This window comes from Arvicanthis niloticus, chromosome X (genome assembly GCF_011762505.2).
Source record: "Arvicanthis niloticus isolate mArvNil1 chromosome X, mArvNil1.pat.X, whole genome shotgun sequence".
NCBI lineage: Eukaryota > Metazoa > Chordata > Mammalia > Rodentia > Muridae > Arvicanthis > Arvicanthis niloticus.
The window spans coordinates 49,833,599-49,851,582 of record NC_047679.1 but is presented as its reverse complement, the minus strand read 5'-3'; the positions used below and the strand labels follow the sequence as shown (position 1 = coordinate 49,851,582).

Here is a 17,984-nt window from a genome sequence, read left to right as displayed (position 1 = left end):
AAAAAATAGGAATCTCAGGTTTTAAATAGTTTTATTTTAGTATATTGTTATAATTTTTATTTTATTATCATTGTTAACTCTCTTCCTGTGTTTACCTTTTAAAGTAAACATTGTCATAGATGTATACATATATAAAAATAACACTTCATACGCTCCAAGGTTTTATTCATTTATGGAGGTCTTGTAATTTATTCCCATAGATATAGGAAGATGACTACAAATCCTTGCTTGTTTTCAGGGGCTTTAACATACTCCAGATTAGCTTGAAGAAACTAAATTTCATTTAGATGTTCTTCAAACCTGAGGAACTTGAATGTATTCTTGATGATACCAACGTTCTGCTACACTAGGCCCATAGCCATCTTGGACTCTGCCACATAAATTGCACTTTCAACATAGAGTGGACAATGTCAAGGAACTTTAACATTAGGAATTCAGGAATATATTTTCCCTGTAGCCCCACAATAGCAATTATAAGCTACTTTGAAAATATTCAGATCAAACAATCACATGAAGTTCACTTAACATGGGCAAGTACCAGGTTTTCAGAAGAAAAGTCAGCCTCCATATTCATAGAATAATGGAAAGTAACATTTAGGACACATGAACCCTAAAACCATACTGCATGGGACAAAGAAGGGCTTTACCTTATGTTTAGGTTGTGAGAGAGTGGTTTTAAATATTTTGTTGTTGTTTCTGAGCTGTAACTTCTATGTGATTTCTGAGGTTTAATTTCCTCAGTGTTGGACTAGTAGATATACAGCTAGAAGCAATTCTGAAAAACCATTAAATTTATTACAGTATTTACTGTAGCATTGCCCAAGTTTTTTCTTTGTGATGATTAATGCTGGATTACCAGCGAAGAATACTGAATGTCATATGAGCTCAGAGTATTAGTTTGTGGGCCATGTACTTCCAAGTAGGTCACAATTAACTCTACAAAGTACATTCGCATCTCAAAGAATTCAGATAGTAGTTATGAAGTTAATGGCCCAGGTGTAACCCTTATTTTCTATATATCCACTTAAGAGAAATAGGCAGAAAATTACTACCCTAGCTCTCTATGTAACTGAGGTAAACAAATCATTTGCCTGTTTCTTGTTAAAATTTCTAGCATCCAAAGACCAAGATGAAGGCCATGATTAATTACTTCAGCTTACTGTTGACTAGTAGACCAAACTTCAAACATTTAGAAAAGGAAAAGATGAATACTAGGGCTGGAAATCAGTGTGATTAACTATAGTTATGCCCAAGGACAAGAACTTAACAGATGATGAGCAATTATGGATGAACAAATGTTGACAATATTTACTCAGAGTAGGATTAATGCACGGGTAAAACAAGAAGCAAATGCCAAAGAAGAAAATGAGAGAAATAGCTCATTATAAGGGCAGGACTTGAATATATATATATATATATATATATATATATATATCCCAAAATTCAGTGATACAAAGAGTTGTTTCTTTGAAAAGATTGGCAAACTTTTGGTCAAATGGGGCAAGAAAGAAAAAGAGAGAAGAGCCAAGTTAATAAAATTAAAAATGAAAAGGGAAAAGTGACAACTGACATCAATGAAATTCAGAAAATTATAGGGACATTCCTTAAAAACCACTACTCCAAAAAAAAAAAAAAAAAAAAAAAAAAAAAAAAAAAAAAAAAAAACCCTGGAAATGTTAAAAGAAATGATGGATTTCTAGATGCATTGAATATACAAAAATTAAACCAAGATCAAATAAATAGTTTTTTAAAAGCTACATTCAGCAACATTATTGAATTACTAATTAAAAATCTTCCATTTAAAAGAAACCCAATACCAGATGAATTCACTGAAGTTCTACCAGAATTTCAAAAAAAGAACTAGCACCAATATTTTTCAAATTATTCTGTAAAACAGAAAAAGAAGCAAGGATTCCAAACTCTCTGTAAAGTCAGCATTACCATGATACCAAAAGCAGATAAAGATATAACTAAAAACAGAAAACCACAGGCCAATCTTCCTTAAGATCTTACATGCAAAACTTTTCATTAAAATATTGCAAACTGAATTCAAGATAATATCAAATGAATATTTCATTTTTACCAAACTTAGCTTCATTCAAGAGATACAGAAAAGGTTTAATATCCCTCAAATAATTTATTTGTGTTCCAGCTATTCCAAGTCTGGACCATAATATTAGCAACTTTTTTCTACCAATGATTTTTATACATTGGGTATATGCTCCAGAGTGGTATAGATGGGTCTTCAGGTAGATCTATTTCAAAATTTCTGAGGAACCTCCAGATTGATTTCCAGAGTGGTTATTCCAGTTTGCAATCCCACCAGAAATTTACCCGGGTTTTTGAACCTGATATAACCTTACCAGTTCTTTTGTCTGGTGGTATGGTCCATTTGCCCCACAGGCAGACATGAACAATACTTGGGAATTTTAATCAATTGGGCACAGAGATTGATTATACATGGTTCTGAGTTTGCATGAGGAGGAGTTAAAAATGACTTCTGGTAACTAGAGAAATGGTTCAGCAAACTTGAATTCTTCTGTAAAAACAAACAAACTTATTTATTGATGTATTTATTTACATCCCAAATGCTGCTCCCTCTCCCAGTCCCTCTCTCACAAAGTCCCTCCACCCAGCCCCTGTGAATCCCCTGACCACAGCACATTAAGTCTCTGCCAGATTAAGCATTCTCTCCCACTGAGGTCAGACAAGGCAGCCATGAAGACTAAGTTGCCTCATTCCAGCTCATGTATGCTCTTTGCTTGGTAATTCAGACTCTCAGAGTGCCCAGGATCCAGGTTTGCTTGACTCAGTCTTCCTGTGGGGTTCCTATCCCTTTCAGGACCATCAATCCTTTCCCCAACCCTTCCATAAATGTCCCTGACCTCCATTTAAAGTTAGGCTGTAGGTGTCTGCATCTGTTTCAGTCAGCCTTTGGGTAGAGCCTCTCAGAGGACAGTTCTTAGGCTCCTGTCTGTAAGCATAACACTATCATAATCATGTCAGGGATTAGTGCTTGACCATGGGATGAGTTTCGAGTTGGGCTGGCTATTGGTTAGTCTTTTCTTCAGTCTTTGCTTCATCTCTGCATTTCTTTTAGATAAGACAAATTTGGAGTTGAAATTAGGTTGTTGTCCTTATCCCACTTGGGACCCTGCTTCAGGTTCCATGTCCCAGCTGTTAAGCATCTTAACTAAATTCACCTACATTGACTCCTGGGATCCTCCCCTATCCCAGGTCTCTGGGACTTCCTAGAGATTTTCCTCTCTACGGAGCCCCAAACCCTCGATCCCCACCCCAGCAGTTGTAAATTTCCATTTACTCTCCTGGCCCTCTGAGCCTCTCTTCTGTCTCTCCCCTCACCTGATCTTGCCTGCCCATTTCCCTCCCCCATTCCAACCAAGTACCCTCTGCTCTCTGCCTTCTATGAATATCTTGTTTCCCCTTCTAAGTGTGATTCAAGCACCCTTGTTTGGTTCTTCCTTCTTGCTGAACTTCTTTGGGTCTGTAGGGTGTATCATGATTATTCTGTGCTTTATAACTAATATTCACTTATCAGTGAGTACTCTCTGGATCTACCTCACTTGGGATGATATTTTCCAAGTTTCATCCATTTGCCTTCAAAATTCATGATGCCTTTGTTTTAAATAGCTGCATAGTATTCCACCGTGCAGATTAAACACATTCTCAGCACCCAGGTCACAAGAATCACAATCATTTGTAACTACACTTCCAAAGAATTCAATACTCGCTTCTGAAGTCTGCAGGCACTCATGCTCCTATGTACATACACATATGCATTATATATGTGTATATACACATATATATATATATATTCAAAAATTGAAATGCCTTAGAAAATAAAGATGACTTATAGGAAATCTTAAGAGTTAAACCTAGGGGTCGCTCCCAACCCTGAGCAATGGTTCCTTCTGGTCTGGGACCAAGAACTGAGCAGATCCCTGGCAGTAGCTCTGCCCCCAATCTCACAGAACCCAGAGGAAGCAGGCCTCCCAGGAGCTCTAACCTGGACAGTATCTTAGGTAAGCAGACAGCAATGCCCACCCCAAACAGAAAGTAACTGGGACTAACTAGGACTCAGGAAGTCACTCTTGACCAGGAGCACTGGTTCTTTCCTGTCTGTGCCTGAGCACTAAGCAGATTTTGGGCCCCAGCTCTTTCCCCAGTAGTAACACCCACCCCACACAGTTCTGATACAACCAAAATAATAGGAAAGACAGGCTCCAGTCAGAGACAGAGCAGGTAGCACTAAGGAGATACAGATGGCAAAAGGCAAGCACAAGAACATAAGCATCAGCAGCCCAGGGTACTTGGCATCATTAGAACCCAATTCTCCCACACAAGAAAGTCTTAAATTCCCCATATTACTAGTAAAGCAAGATTCCGATTTAAAAATCACTTCTAATGATGATGATAGAGGACTTTAAGAAGGACATAAATAACACTCTCAAAGAATTTGAGGAGAACTCAGGTAAATAGGTAGAAGCCCTTAAAGAGGAAACACAAAAATCCCTTAAAGAATTACAAGAGAACACAACCAAACTGGTGAAAGAATTGAACAAAACCATCCAGGATCTAACAGTGGAAGTAGAAACAGTAAAGAAATCACAAAGGGAGACTACCCTGGAGATAGAAAACCTAGGAAAGAAATCAGGAGTCATAGATGCAAGCATCACCAACAGAATACAAGAGATAGAAGAGAGAATCTCAGGTGCAGAAGATACCATGGAAAATATTGACATAACTGTCAAAGAAAACCCAAAATGCAAAAAGTTCTTAACACAAAATATCCAGGAAATTCAGGACACAATGAAAAGACCAAACCTAAGGATAATAGGTATAGATGAGAGTGAAGATTCCCAACTTAAAGGGCCAATAAATATCTTCAACAAAATTATAGAGAAAACTTCCCTAATCTAAAGAACAAGATGCCCATAAACATACAAGAAGCCTATAGAATGCCAAATAGACTAGACCAGAAAAGAAATACCTCCCATCACATAATAATCAAAACACCAACTGCACAAAACAAAGAAAGAATATTAAATGCAGCAAGGGAAAAAGGCCAAGTAACATATAAAGGCAGACCTATCAGAATTACACCAGACTTCTCACCAGGTACTATAAAAGCTAGAAGATGCTGGGCAGATGCCATATAGATCCTAAGAGAACACAAATGCCAGCCCAGGCTATTATACCAAGCAAAACTGTCAATTACCACAGGTGGAGAAACCAAGATATTCCACGACAAACCAAATTTACACAATATCTTTCCACAAACCCAGCATTACAAAGGATAATAGCAGGAAGTCTCCAATATAAGGAGGGAGGGATATTATACCCTAGAAAGAGCAAGAAAGTAATCCTCTTCCAACAAATCCAAAAGAAGATATCCACACAAAGATAATTTCACCTCTAATAACAAAAAATGGACTCAATGGACATCAATTCCCCAATTAAAAGACATAGGCTAAAGGACTGGATAAACAGGACCCAGCACTTTGCTGCATACAGGAAACCCACCTCAGTGACAAAGACAGACTCTACCTTAGAGTAAAAGGCTGGAAAACAATTTTTCAAGCAAATGGTCCTAAGAAAAAAATTGGAATAGCCATTCTAAAATCTCCAGCCTGAGAACACAAAGGGAGAGACTCATGACTCCATCTGTATAGGCAGTTGAGGGTGGCCTTGCCAGGCATCAGTGGAAGTGGACAGCCTTGGTGCCTGGAAGTTTGGATTCCCTAGTGTTGGGGAATTTCAAGAGCAGGGAGGCAGGAATGGGAGGATGGTGGGAGCCCACCCTCATAGTAATTGGAGGAGGGAGTATGGGGTAAGGGGTTAGGCATCAGTGAAAGTGGAGGGCCTTGGAGCTTGAAAGTTTAGATTCCCTAGTGTTGGGGAATTTGAGAGCAGGGAGGTGGGAATGGGAGGGTGGTGGGGGCACACCCTCATAGAAACTCCCAGAATTATGTGGATTAGACATGACAGAGGCAGGCCACCAGAAGTCTAGATTCTAGAATTCAAACAAAAATTATCTTGATACTAAAATTTGTTTTGAGAATTGTATACTGCAGAATACACAACCTTGGTGTATCTACTCATCAAGCAAGCTGAGCAGACCTGCTCGAACCTCTGATGTCCTGGAGTTCCAGCTGGATGCAGTGAAGACACAGAATCAGAGGCTCATCAATTGACTCTTTCCCCTGCCCCTCTTCTAATATCTCAACACCCATAATCAGCTTGAAGGAGTTAATGAAGAGTCGGCGCCCCTATTTCCTGGGCTTGGGGACTGAGGTGGTTAATACTGGGCTGTCTTTCTAGGGAAAAGTAATGGTTTTGTTGGAACAGGGAGGATTAGCTAGGATTTCTTGCATAGCCATAACCTATTAGTAGAAATATGTATAATTGTTATTAAGATGAAGTTATAATTTCTTAAATGGTACAAATTTACTTTGATTTGAAATTTAAGGTTTTCATTGGTACGAGCTTCTTATTGATATAAAAGTGAGATGAATATTGTTACTTTCATAGGCATTGTGACTGTATAACACATTTAGGAATACAAGGCTTAGACCCAGTACTTCTTTAACATTTTTAACTGATTTGAGATGGTTAGCCTGTAATTTAAGGGCCTATAGCAAATTCATGGCTTTGAGTTTATTGTTAGGGTGTTTTCCATATTTTCTTTAGAAATAGCTGAGGTGTTAACAGACAACAGTCCAGATTACCATACATGGATAGTAGGTTTTCAAAACATCAGAAATCCACAGAATTGATGCTAAAAACATTTGTGTATTAATGTTCATTTTGATTAGAGACCTGTCTGCTCCTGACAGCTTCCTGTCTTGGATTCTAAGAAGAAATTGAGCATCTTTGGAGTTACTTCAGTTGTGGTGAGACAGCCATTAGGCAAGAATTGCCTCTTTTCATCTACAGACAAATTACTGTCCAGAAAAGGACACACCTGCAGAATAGGCAACTGATTATATCTACCAAGACAGAGTAATCAGCCCTTAATAATTCTGCATCATTAAGGTCTGTCAGATGATCCTGGGTCAGAAGGCTGAAGATCGATGCTCCAATGTTTTGTAGTATAGGGACTGTCCAGGTGTTCAATGGTCTCTATAAATTGGCTAAGTTTTAGAAGCTATGCTTTGTGCTTCCCATAATCTCAGTTAACTCAGTCATTCTGGATTTCTGGCGGGGTTGAAGACCTATAGTCTCATAGCCAATCCTGGCTATTTACTTTGAGAGAAAAGATTTGAGAGGATGGTTTTCAGCTGACATTCATTCTAAAGCCAAGGAAAAAGCCAGGTTCAGAACTAAGTGTTTTAGTTAGGAGAGATGACAGAGGTTCTGGTTAGCCAACAAAATGATGGACTGGGTATTAGGTCTATCTTGTACCTTACTGGCACAAATTGGTATAGTTATGCTCTAATTGTATTTTGAGAGAAAAGTTTTATTTTAACAGGAAGGGTGATATGTAGGAGGAGCTAAGGTGGTAGGAGTACAGAGAGGAAGAGGAGGAGTAAGGAGAGGAGGAGGAGAAGCAGAGGAGGAGCTAGGTGATGAGAGAAAGAGAGAGGAGGGGGGACATGGAGGCAGATGTTCACGTGTCTTCACCAGTCAAAAATAGTTGATCTATCTAGGTTGGGTGTTGGGTTACACTTCTGATTGATGTTGAGCATTACCAAACTTATAAAGCCTTTGATTAACATTAAAAAAATTGTATAAAAGCAAAAAGGAGAAGGGGGCCTGGGATAAGCTTTTTCTAGGGAGGGGAAATAGAGATAGGGATGGCATCTGAAATGTAAATAAAATAGCCAATAAAAATTAATTTAAAAAAAATAATTAAACCTAGGGCTATTTACATGCTAGGCAAGATTGCTATCAACGAGCTATATCCCTACCGTTCTTAAAATTGATTTTTAACTATGAGACAATACTTCACCAAGTTCTTAAGTTGGCTTTGAAGTCCAGGAAGCCCTTGAACTTGTAATCCTTCCTCATCAGCCTTCCAACTAGCTATGATTACAGGTCTGCATTACTAGGTCTGGCTCCAACAAAACTTCTGTTTCTGGTTTTTAGTCTCTTAGGATTATGGTCTCAACAGTGTAACTAACTAGGATTAACATTATACATTGTCATATTAATTAGTACTATTTGGGTTAATATACTTTATAATATCATTTTTCTTTTTTTGATATAAATTTGCTTTATTTATTCTTTTCAGAATTTTTAAAATATATTTATTCCTTAATCTTTTTTTACTGTCCAGACTTTATTCCCCTCCTGGTCCACCCTCTAAATGTTACACATTCCACACCTCCTCCCTCTCCCCCAGTCTCCAAGAGGATGCCCCCATCCCCACATACCTCCCCACTCCCCTGGGGCCCCAAGTCTCTCAAGGGTTATCATTTTCTTCATCACTATAAGTATTTGTTGACTGAATGAAGTCAAAAGTCATTCATAAACAATAAAACACTAATGTAAGTTGTTTTTACATTTTAAGTAAAAGTTAAAATACATTTTAAGTAAAAATACAGAGATCTGTGGTGGTGAAATGACTAGTTCAGAGTCAGTCATAGCTCAGAGCTAGTATTCAGGTTTTAAGCCTTATTACTCTGTCAGATATGACTTTTTAAAAGATAACACTGAGATATATTATATATACACATATATATGTATATCATAAATCATATATCAATTATATCATATATCATATATCAATCCTATATCAATCATATATTATATATTATATAATACATAGTATATAGTATATAGTAATAGTATATAGTAAATAGTATATACTATTACTATATATCATATTATATCATATACACAAACATATATAATTATATACATATATACTATATAAATACACATATATTATTATATATGTATATATATAATATGTATATATGTTTGTATATGTGTATGTGTGTGTATGTGTACGTATGTATATATATATATGATTATATGTATATGTATGTATATGTGTATGTATATGATGTATATGTATATGATGTATATGTATAATGTATATGTGTATATGTATATGTGTATGATGTATATGTATATATCCTCTCTTATCTTCTCCTTGCTCCTTCTGGACCCCCTTTTATTCTTAATGCATCTCTCTCTGATGTTCATTTCTTTCTTGTCTGTGACACACTGAGTTTAATTAGGGCTACTTGAATGAACACAGGGATAAAGTTTTTACCAATATCTATACTATTAAAAATGATCCTCCCAACCCCAGCAGATATTAATAGTTAATTTCTCCTGAGCTGAGAGGTGGGGTCTCATGAGCACCTCCTCCATTAATGCTGGAGTGATGAAGGGAGTTCCATTTTGTGCAGAACTTTTGCAGGTAGTCACAACTGCTATTAGTTCATGAATATGATGGACATGTCATATCTAGACATCATTTCACTACACTTTTCCCTACCTTCTAGTTCTTACGTTCTTTCCACCATCTCTTCTCCCATATTACCTGAGACTTAGAGGGATATTGTTTAGGACTACATGTTCAACATTCAGTTATTATCAGCACTTTGATCAGTTATGAGTCTATACGTTAACTGTTTCCAGCTGTACAAAGAAGTTTCTCTAATGGTACTAAAAGTAACACAGTTTATGAATATGCATATTTATTTACAAAGTAGTTTTACTACATGTAAATTTATTTTACTATATGTCAATGAAAAGGGTCATGCCACTATTGCACCAGTAAGCTCATTTTTCCTTTCAGTATTGTAGCAAATGGGATCTACTGTTGGTTAGAAATGTTGATGGCTTTTCTCCCAAAGTGGCTTCTGTGTCTCCTTCAGGCACTATGGAAACTAGCCAGCAGGGAAGAAGCCCAGATCAATTCCTGCTTAATTTCTCAATGTCTTACAAACAAAGGGTATGTCTTCAGTAATAAGATCTCATCCTCTAGTTCTTTTAGGCAACCAAAAACAGTGGCAATAGCCTATTTTGTTTGGGGAGCTCTTGGGACCTACCTGACCAACAGCTCATAGGGTGGTATCCAACATTTAGCACTGGGATTTTTTTAATTAACCTTATATGGCTCTTGAGAGCAGCATCATCCTGTGATGCAGGATACCTCTACTTACATTTTTGGGATTGGTTAACCCTTCCCAACTCCCTTGTCTATTCAACCCTCCCGTCTCTACTCCTGCTTAAATGTTTCCACACACTCCAACCCGGAATTCTACCCTGTACTTTTATATCAAATGTACAATACTATCCACTCCTTACTATCTCTTTGCTATCTCATGATCCCTTTCTAGCTTCATAGCCTGTATAGAAACACTTAAGTTGTCTTGCTTTTTAGAAACAGAGTCTCACTGTGTAGCCCAGTCTGACCTCAAAGCTGTGGCAATCCTGCCTCAAATTTTCAAGTGAGGGGATAACTTGTGCACTATCATGACCAAGTGAAGGGGTCTTAATTAGCAAAGATTAAAAATTCTCTGGTAACACTCAAAGGCAGTTTTTGTATTTAATTCCTACACTGTTAATTTTATCGACTGTTCACATGGCACAGGCCTTATCCTATACAGAGGCACATGATAGCTAATTGCATAAAGCCCCAAGACCAGATCTAAGATTTCTTAGTGTAAGACAACTTCCCTCTTTCTGCTGCCTAGATAAAATGGAATTAGTGACTAGTGCTAGGGAGCTTATAAAGAAGGAGGAACACTGAAGAATCATCAACAAGTTCCCTACTTTCGTCATCAATTAAACTGTAGAAAACTAAGAGAGAAGTTTGGCCAAAATGTTCTTGAATCAATCATTTGTTATTCCTGTCATTCATTTTAATCATCCATCATGTTGCATATTATTTAACAACTTTCTTTTACAAAAAATGCTAAATTGGCATTTATTGTAAAAGAAGAATCTTTTGGGAAACTTGCAAACTAATCAAAGACAGGAAGTATAGTGAAGGCTAAAAGTTGAAAGAATTAAGTGTTATGGAAAGGTGTCAAGAATCAAGGTTGAATCTAGAGCCTAAGGAAACTTTTGAAAATATGGGGAACAGGGAATATCCTTCAAGGTATAAGGCTTGGTGTCGAGGAATAGAAAAAATGAGTAGAATAAGGGCTAAAATGTCAGTAGAGGGCATGTAATTGATCTTTCCTGAGAATACCATATAATAAATTGTGGAATATGTCCTGAAAACACTTAGTTTAGTGTGGCTGACCTGAGTGTAAGAGGAAAAGTGGATGGTATTAGAAGAAAGTTAAAAGTAATCTCTTTTTCTAAATATATATTTGCTTACTTAGTTTGTGTGGGTGTGTATGTATGTGTGTGTGTTTATAGATATGAAGGTGCCATGGCATAAATGTATAGGTCAGAGGACAACTCCCAGGAGTCAGTTTTTTCCTGTCACCTTATGGGATCATAAAATTGAACTTAAGAAGTTAAACCTGTGAGTATACACATCTCTTGTGGGGGAGGTTGTAGTCAAGGACAAAGAAATAACCCAGACTGTTACATTCTAGTTCAATCAGGATGAATCTAAATAGATAAATCAGGTGGTCAGAGAAAGTACCTTTGACAAGGTAATGCTTAGACTGTTCTTGAAATTGTGTGTATGTGTGTGTGCTGTTGTTTGCACTTGTTCTGGATTTCCAGCTTGAAGAACCCTCAGAATCTTAGTGGATTTGCCACTGTATAAATTAAAAAGACTGAAATCCCAAAAGAGAAAGCTCAAAGCTCAGTAAGAAAAGTTAGAACTAGGTTCAAAATGTTCTGCTTTCCAGCCTCCTATTTTCCACTGAGAAAGGAAGGATGGTATTTTAGGTGGAAAATAAAAAGAGCAGAGAAAGCCAAAAGTAAAGGCCTAGAAAATGAATGGCCTAAAGCAGAGATTCTCAAACAACCCTTTCACTGAGGTTTAAATATATATGATATTCTGCATATCAGATATTTACCTTACAATTCATAACAGTAGTGCCAAGGACCAGCCTAGGCTTGGAGAGAGGTTCTGAGAAAGGGGTACCTGGGAGCTGTGAAAAATGACTCAAAATAAAATTATGGGTTGCAAGCTGATGGCCTATATTCTGCTCAAGATAGCTTTCTCTGAATATCTCCAGACAGCTCATTCAGTTAGCTCAGCCCTCACAGAACAAGGCTCAGTCTTTTATTTATATATCAATTCAGTCATTTGTTTCAGGGTCCCTTTTGATTATCTCACAAATCAACATTCCATGACTATAGCCCCCTGATCTTAGAAAGAGACATCAAACACATTTTTTTAATAAGAGATCTGTCTGACTTTATAAGCACAAACAAACTTAGCTAGGTAGGATCCTGTCCTGGGATTACAATTCCTACTGTGCCTGGACCTAAATTCACTCTGTTCCAGGCTGGCTTTGAACTCAGAAATCTGCCTGACTTAGTATCTTTCTGACAAGCTGGCTTATAGTGTAGCTGCCTCTGTTCCATGAAGCCCCTCAAGTAATTTATATTGCATCCTTATGTATTTCATAGTTGACAAATCATGTATTTTTGAACTCATGTTTTCAGAGTTCTTTCCCACAGCCTTAAGGTATCAGTGTTTGCCATTTTGCTAAAACATAGACATCCTTGCCTCCTGGACTTGTGCTGCTTCTAATTATCATGGAATCATTAACCTCGACAGGGAGAATATTTCCTGATAACCTTGGCAGGAGGAAGAATATTTCCCAAAGGAGGAACATGAAGTAATGAAGATATATATCTATCTCGATCTAACCTATATCTAATCCATCTCTATCTCTGTCTCTATCTAATCTATATGTATATCTAATCTATATCTATATCATCTATATCTGTATCTAATCTATAATCTATATGTATATCTATCTATATAATCTATATCTAATCTACTATATCTATATATCTATATATTTATATATATCTATATCCATCTATATGTGAATATATATATATTCAAATAATCATCACTCCTAGCAACTGTCAACATTGTGGAGGCCCATGGCTCTATTCCAGGGACAGAAAACCATGTCACATCATCTCTTCCACATGGTCAAGCAGGACTTGGCATAGTAGCAAAATTGCAGTTATGAAGTACCAACAAAAATAATCTTTTTTGTTGGGGGAGGAGTCACCACAACATGAGGAACTGTATTAAAAAGTTGTAGCATTAGGAAGGTTGAAAACTACTTGTCTAAAGGAACAACTGTTTCCCAAGCTACACCCTTCCCTCCATCCACAAAGACACACATATGCCTTCAAATCAGGTCTGAGGTCTTATAAGCTAATTTAACAGGTAAAACATACAAAACAACTCAAATTGTAGGTCCAGCATCAGGTTTTTTATTTACTTAGTAATGGGCCATTTTTTGAAGAATGGCCTCTCTCATGTAGCCTGCTATCTCAAAAGCTTTGAGGTTGAGAGGTCCTCCTTCTGTCCCCTTTTTTCCCATCACCACAAGATACACAGACTCCATCTGAACTACAGTCACTGCCTGGCTTCCTCGACTTTGGCCTTTGGTACGGAGGTCCATGCTGTTGTTGCCATTGGTGAACAAGTTGTCTCGGATCAACAGGCATTTGATTCCAGCAAGGGTGACTCCCTGGAGAAACAGCTTTTCTCTACCCTCTTTTGTCAGTAAGGTCTGAACTTCTTCCTGGGTTATTTGAATAAAGTTTCCTTCAGTAGAAGAAGCTAATAACCAAGGTGGTTTACTGGTGATAACTGCTGCATCACTGCACATCTCAGATTGTAGGAACAAGTTGATACAGTCTTGCCAGATTTCTTGGCTGACATCTTCTATGCACTGCATAGGTGACGTATGCTGTCTCTCTAAGGTGAATATAAAGTTTCTAGAAGGCTGGTCTCCACAGTAAGTTTGTCAATAGCTGGCTCAAGAAGTCTGATCACATAAGACTGACTGACATAAAGTTAAAAAACAGCTCAGTCTGGTTCTTGAGGCTTCTTTGAGTGGCAAGTTAGTGGAGTCTTGGGTGAAGTTGTGCCCCAAGCTGACTGCTAGTAAGTTTGAAACAGGAGTTATTTCACTGTGGCTTTATGACTTGCATAATAGTCATAATTCATTACATCATCAGAACCCTCTGGCAGTGATATTCTGGGGCTGTCTCTATGGTCAATAAGAAAGGGAATGGAGTAAATCTACTTCCCCAAATAATGGGGAAGAACACCAGCTTCCAATAGGTAAGTAGAGCATAAACATGTAATAATTGAGTTGTAGGCTTGAGTGTACAGCAAGACGGGGGAAACTTATTATAATAAGTAGTGCTTAACATGTGATATTATCTTTTAGAGACCTGAGCACTAGGTAGAAAGCAAAAAAGTTTACTTGCTTACAAGTTTACATTTTCTTAATGGGGCGATATTAGCTAATTTTTTCTCTAGCTTTTATTTTACCTTCTAGTCTACATCAACTTTAAATTTAGAGTGATTTACTAACATCACTTCTTCAGTAGGGTATTGAGTATTTAGTATGTGTCGAGTACTTTTCTAAGTACCTGGGTAGTGAATTAAATAGATAAACTTCAGGAATAATGTAATTGACTTTGCCAATGACAGAGAAGATATTATCATTTACTGAAAATATTTTGAAAATATAACATTTTCTTCTAAGTTTTTGTATCCATTCCCTGGATTTCCTACTCCCGTGAAGGCCCCTTTCTGAATTTTGAATAGGGATATTCATTGTTAAGACATTCTGCTCTAATATGTCTTAAAGAGAACCACTGTAAGGAACCACTAATACTAACAGTGTCAAAAATCTGGTAGTTCTGAATATTAATTAATTAAGTACTTATTTATTACTGCATACTAGTCTCAGACTTTAGATTCTGTCTTCATGAATATGACTTAACAGAAAGAAAAATAAATAGCAGATGATAGATACATTTCTATTTTATCAAATGACATTGACAACTTTGACAAAAAAAGAGGGAGGTAGAGAATGTTAGTGCAGCAGTAGTGGCTTTATTTATTATAAGGTACTTAGATAAAAATTCTCTGATACAGTGACAGCGATCTTACAGAGATAAGTGAATAAATATGTATATTTCAGAGGGAAGAAAACAACCTAGTCAGGAAAAAATTAGCAAATGTAAAGGCCTTGGGAGAAGTGGCAAGGAACCCAATAAGACTTGAGCAAAGAAAGAAAAAAAAGAGTAATGGAAGATGTTTCTGAGAGGTACTAGGTTGAACTCCTATTTATATCTTCATGGGTTATGATTAAGCATTTAGCTTGTATTTAGAGACAGGGAGCCATTATAAGGTTTTATTCAAAATACTAATATCATTTTAGACTACAGAGTCTAAATGATCCTGTGTAGAGAATAAATTCTATGGGGACTAGGAACAAAACATAAAGACCAACTAACATGCTGTGACAAAACCCAGCCAAAAAGTCCTGAGGCCTATGCCAGAATGAAGGTTGAAAAATGATTAGATTTGGAGCTCGTTGCAAAGGAAGTGTTCATTAAATTATCTGTGTCACATATGAAACAAGAGAAAGATAATACCTCCAAGAATTTGAGTCTGAACAATTGTGATATGGTTTAAATATGTGTGTTCCCTCTGAAAGTATGCTGAACCTTAATCTCCAATTTGAAAATGTTGAAGATTAACTGTGATAGTGCATGCTTATAATACCAGTACTTGGGAGGCAGGAAAATAGAACATTTCAGACCCAAACAGGATATATAGTTTGACCCTGAGTAAAACAAACAATATCAATAACAAAGCTATTCAGAGACAAAGCCTTTAAGAAGTAAAGAGACTCAGATAATGGGATCTAGTCAGTCCCTGCCTTTTTTTCTATCCCCTTTACATGAGTCCTAAACATTCAAGATGACCTGATTTACATGAGACCTTGTCTCAAAAACAAAAATAAAAAACAAGCAAAAACGTCAAAAAGGGGACCTGGAGAGATAGCTCAGTTGATAAAGTGCTTGTAAAGCAAGCCCAAGGACACGCATAACCTACAAAGAAGCCACAGGTGGTTCTGTTCAATTGTAATCCCAGTTCTGAGGAGACAGAAACAAATAGGCCCCTGGTGTGTTCCAGTCCCTGTCTAAAAAATTAACATGGGTGACATCTGAGGTTATCTTTTGACCTCCACACATGTGTGCCCATTCACACATGAACACACACACACACACACACACACACACACACACACACACACACACACACACACAAGGCTGTCTTGAAAACAGAGAAAGAAGCCTTCACACACTCTTTTCATTATCTTGAACAACTGCAAGATAAAAGTTTTCATTGAGAAACTAGAAATGGGACGGTTGGAAAAAGTTAAACTTGAACAGAAGATGGCACAGGTAGGAGAATGAAGAAATCAAATGGAAGGTGTAAAGGGAAACCTGTGTTTGGTGAGACTTCTCCGGCCTTTAATGTGCTACCAGGAAAAAAAAAATGGAACTCTTAGTTTGAGTTCACAAGGTTTGAGTCATAATTGCAGGAACCCCTATCAAAGAATAAGTGTTGAATTTGTAAAAGATCTGGGCAGCCAAAGGGACCAGTTGGGGGACAGTGAGCCTGCTTTATAACAAAAGCCAAGGGAAGAAAGGCTATTGAATGAGAATGTCACACAACCTTGTCAAATATTGCAAAATAAAATAAGTACTGAGGCAAAAGTGTATTAAGCAACTAATGTTGAATGGATAGAAAAGAACAAATGATGAAAATGATCAGGATGGCAGTGTCTTGGGGTAAGGATGGTAAGCAGATTCTTTTCTTTTGAAGTTTGAACAGTGCAGCCTATGGGCTTCTTCTTTTATAAGACTATCTGTAGTTCAGGTTTTAACTAGGGAGATGGCAGTAGACATATGAAGGTAGGAAATAGAACACAGCTTCAAAAATATTCAATAATGACTAGTAAAAATGGTCTCATCATAGAATAGCTCTTTAGAAGGCCAGCTCCTAGCATCCAATGGCCTATCATCTTCTATCATCCCCTTATAATAACAGTAGAAATGCAAAAAGGGCTGCACTGTTCAAATTCATGGTCCATTTTTTTGTTGTTGTTTGAAACATGGTCACAAACCTGCTATGTAGTCAAGAATGACCTGAACTGTTGGTTTCCTGCTTTCACTTCCCAAGAGTTGGGATGATAGGCATTCACCACTGTGACTGGTTTTATGCAGTATTGGGGATGGAATCCAAGGCCTTGTGTATGTGGCATACTTGGCAGCCTCTATAACAAATGAGGTATGTCTCCAGACTTAGAATCTGGAGTCTTAAGAGCTGTGCTGAGTCTTGATCCAGAACCAGAACAATTAGGAGCAGAATAAAAAAGGCACCTGCCAGAAAAGTAAGATGCCAGCATAAGTACAGAAAAAGTGTCATGATAAGAACCTTTATTAGTATCAGAAGATGAGACTTTGATCAGGGACAAGACTAAGAAGCATTGGATCAGAGGAGGCAGCAGTTAGAGAAGCTATAGCAGGCTATTGCTGGCAGCATCTGTAATCATGAACCGTTTCATGATGCCTGAGGTAAGTTAGGAGACAAGGGCTCCCTGCTGGTGTTCAGCCTTCAACTCAGGCTCTCTTCCCTATACTTCTCAGAGTGGTTTTTGACACCCCTGTCCAGCACCAGCATCTGTGTTTGCTTTCTGAAACTACAAACCCTTTCAGCCAAACTTCTCTGTTCTTCAGGACTCATTTGGAAGCAGTGGCAGTGGAGCATAAAAACGTGGTTTGAGTCTTTGTTACATACTCGGTGAGTGCTTGGTGCTTTCCTACTGGCGCATTCTGATCCCTTATATACACCAGGTTGGTACCTTTCATCATCTTTACCTTAGCTTCTTAGGTTGGACTGCCTTTAGTAAACATGCCTGTCTTAGGGTTTTCATTGCTGTGAAGAGACACCGTGATCAAGGCAACTCTTAAAAGGACAACATTTACTTGAGGCAGACTTACAGGTGCTGAGATTCAGTCCATTATCATGT

The 17,984-nt window shown here is 37.5% G+C and overlaps 1 protein-coding gene across 1 annotated transcript; it reads right to left on the bottom strand.

Annotated features, from left to right (window-relative positions):
- Positions 1 to 13,358: 13,358 nt before the first annotated feature.
- Positions 13,359 to 14,016, bottom strand: LOC117694958 (profilin-1-like). Its single transcript, XM_034485936.2, has one exon. The coding sequence runs from the start codon at positions 13,818 to 13,820 to the stop codon at positions 13,359 to 13,361; it is 462 nt and encodes a 153-aa protein (XP_034341827.1). The 5' UTR covers positions 13,821 to 14,016.
- Between the last annotated feature and the right edge of the window lie 3,968 nt (positions 14,017 to 17,984).

Coding starts and splice junctions, on each gene's coding strand:
- LOC117694958 (XM_034485936.2), bottom strand. CDS start 13,820: ATGCAGTGCATAGAAGATGTCAGCCAAGAAATCTGGCAAGACTGTATC.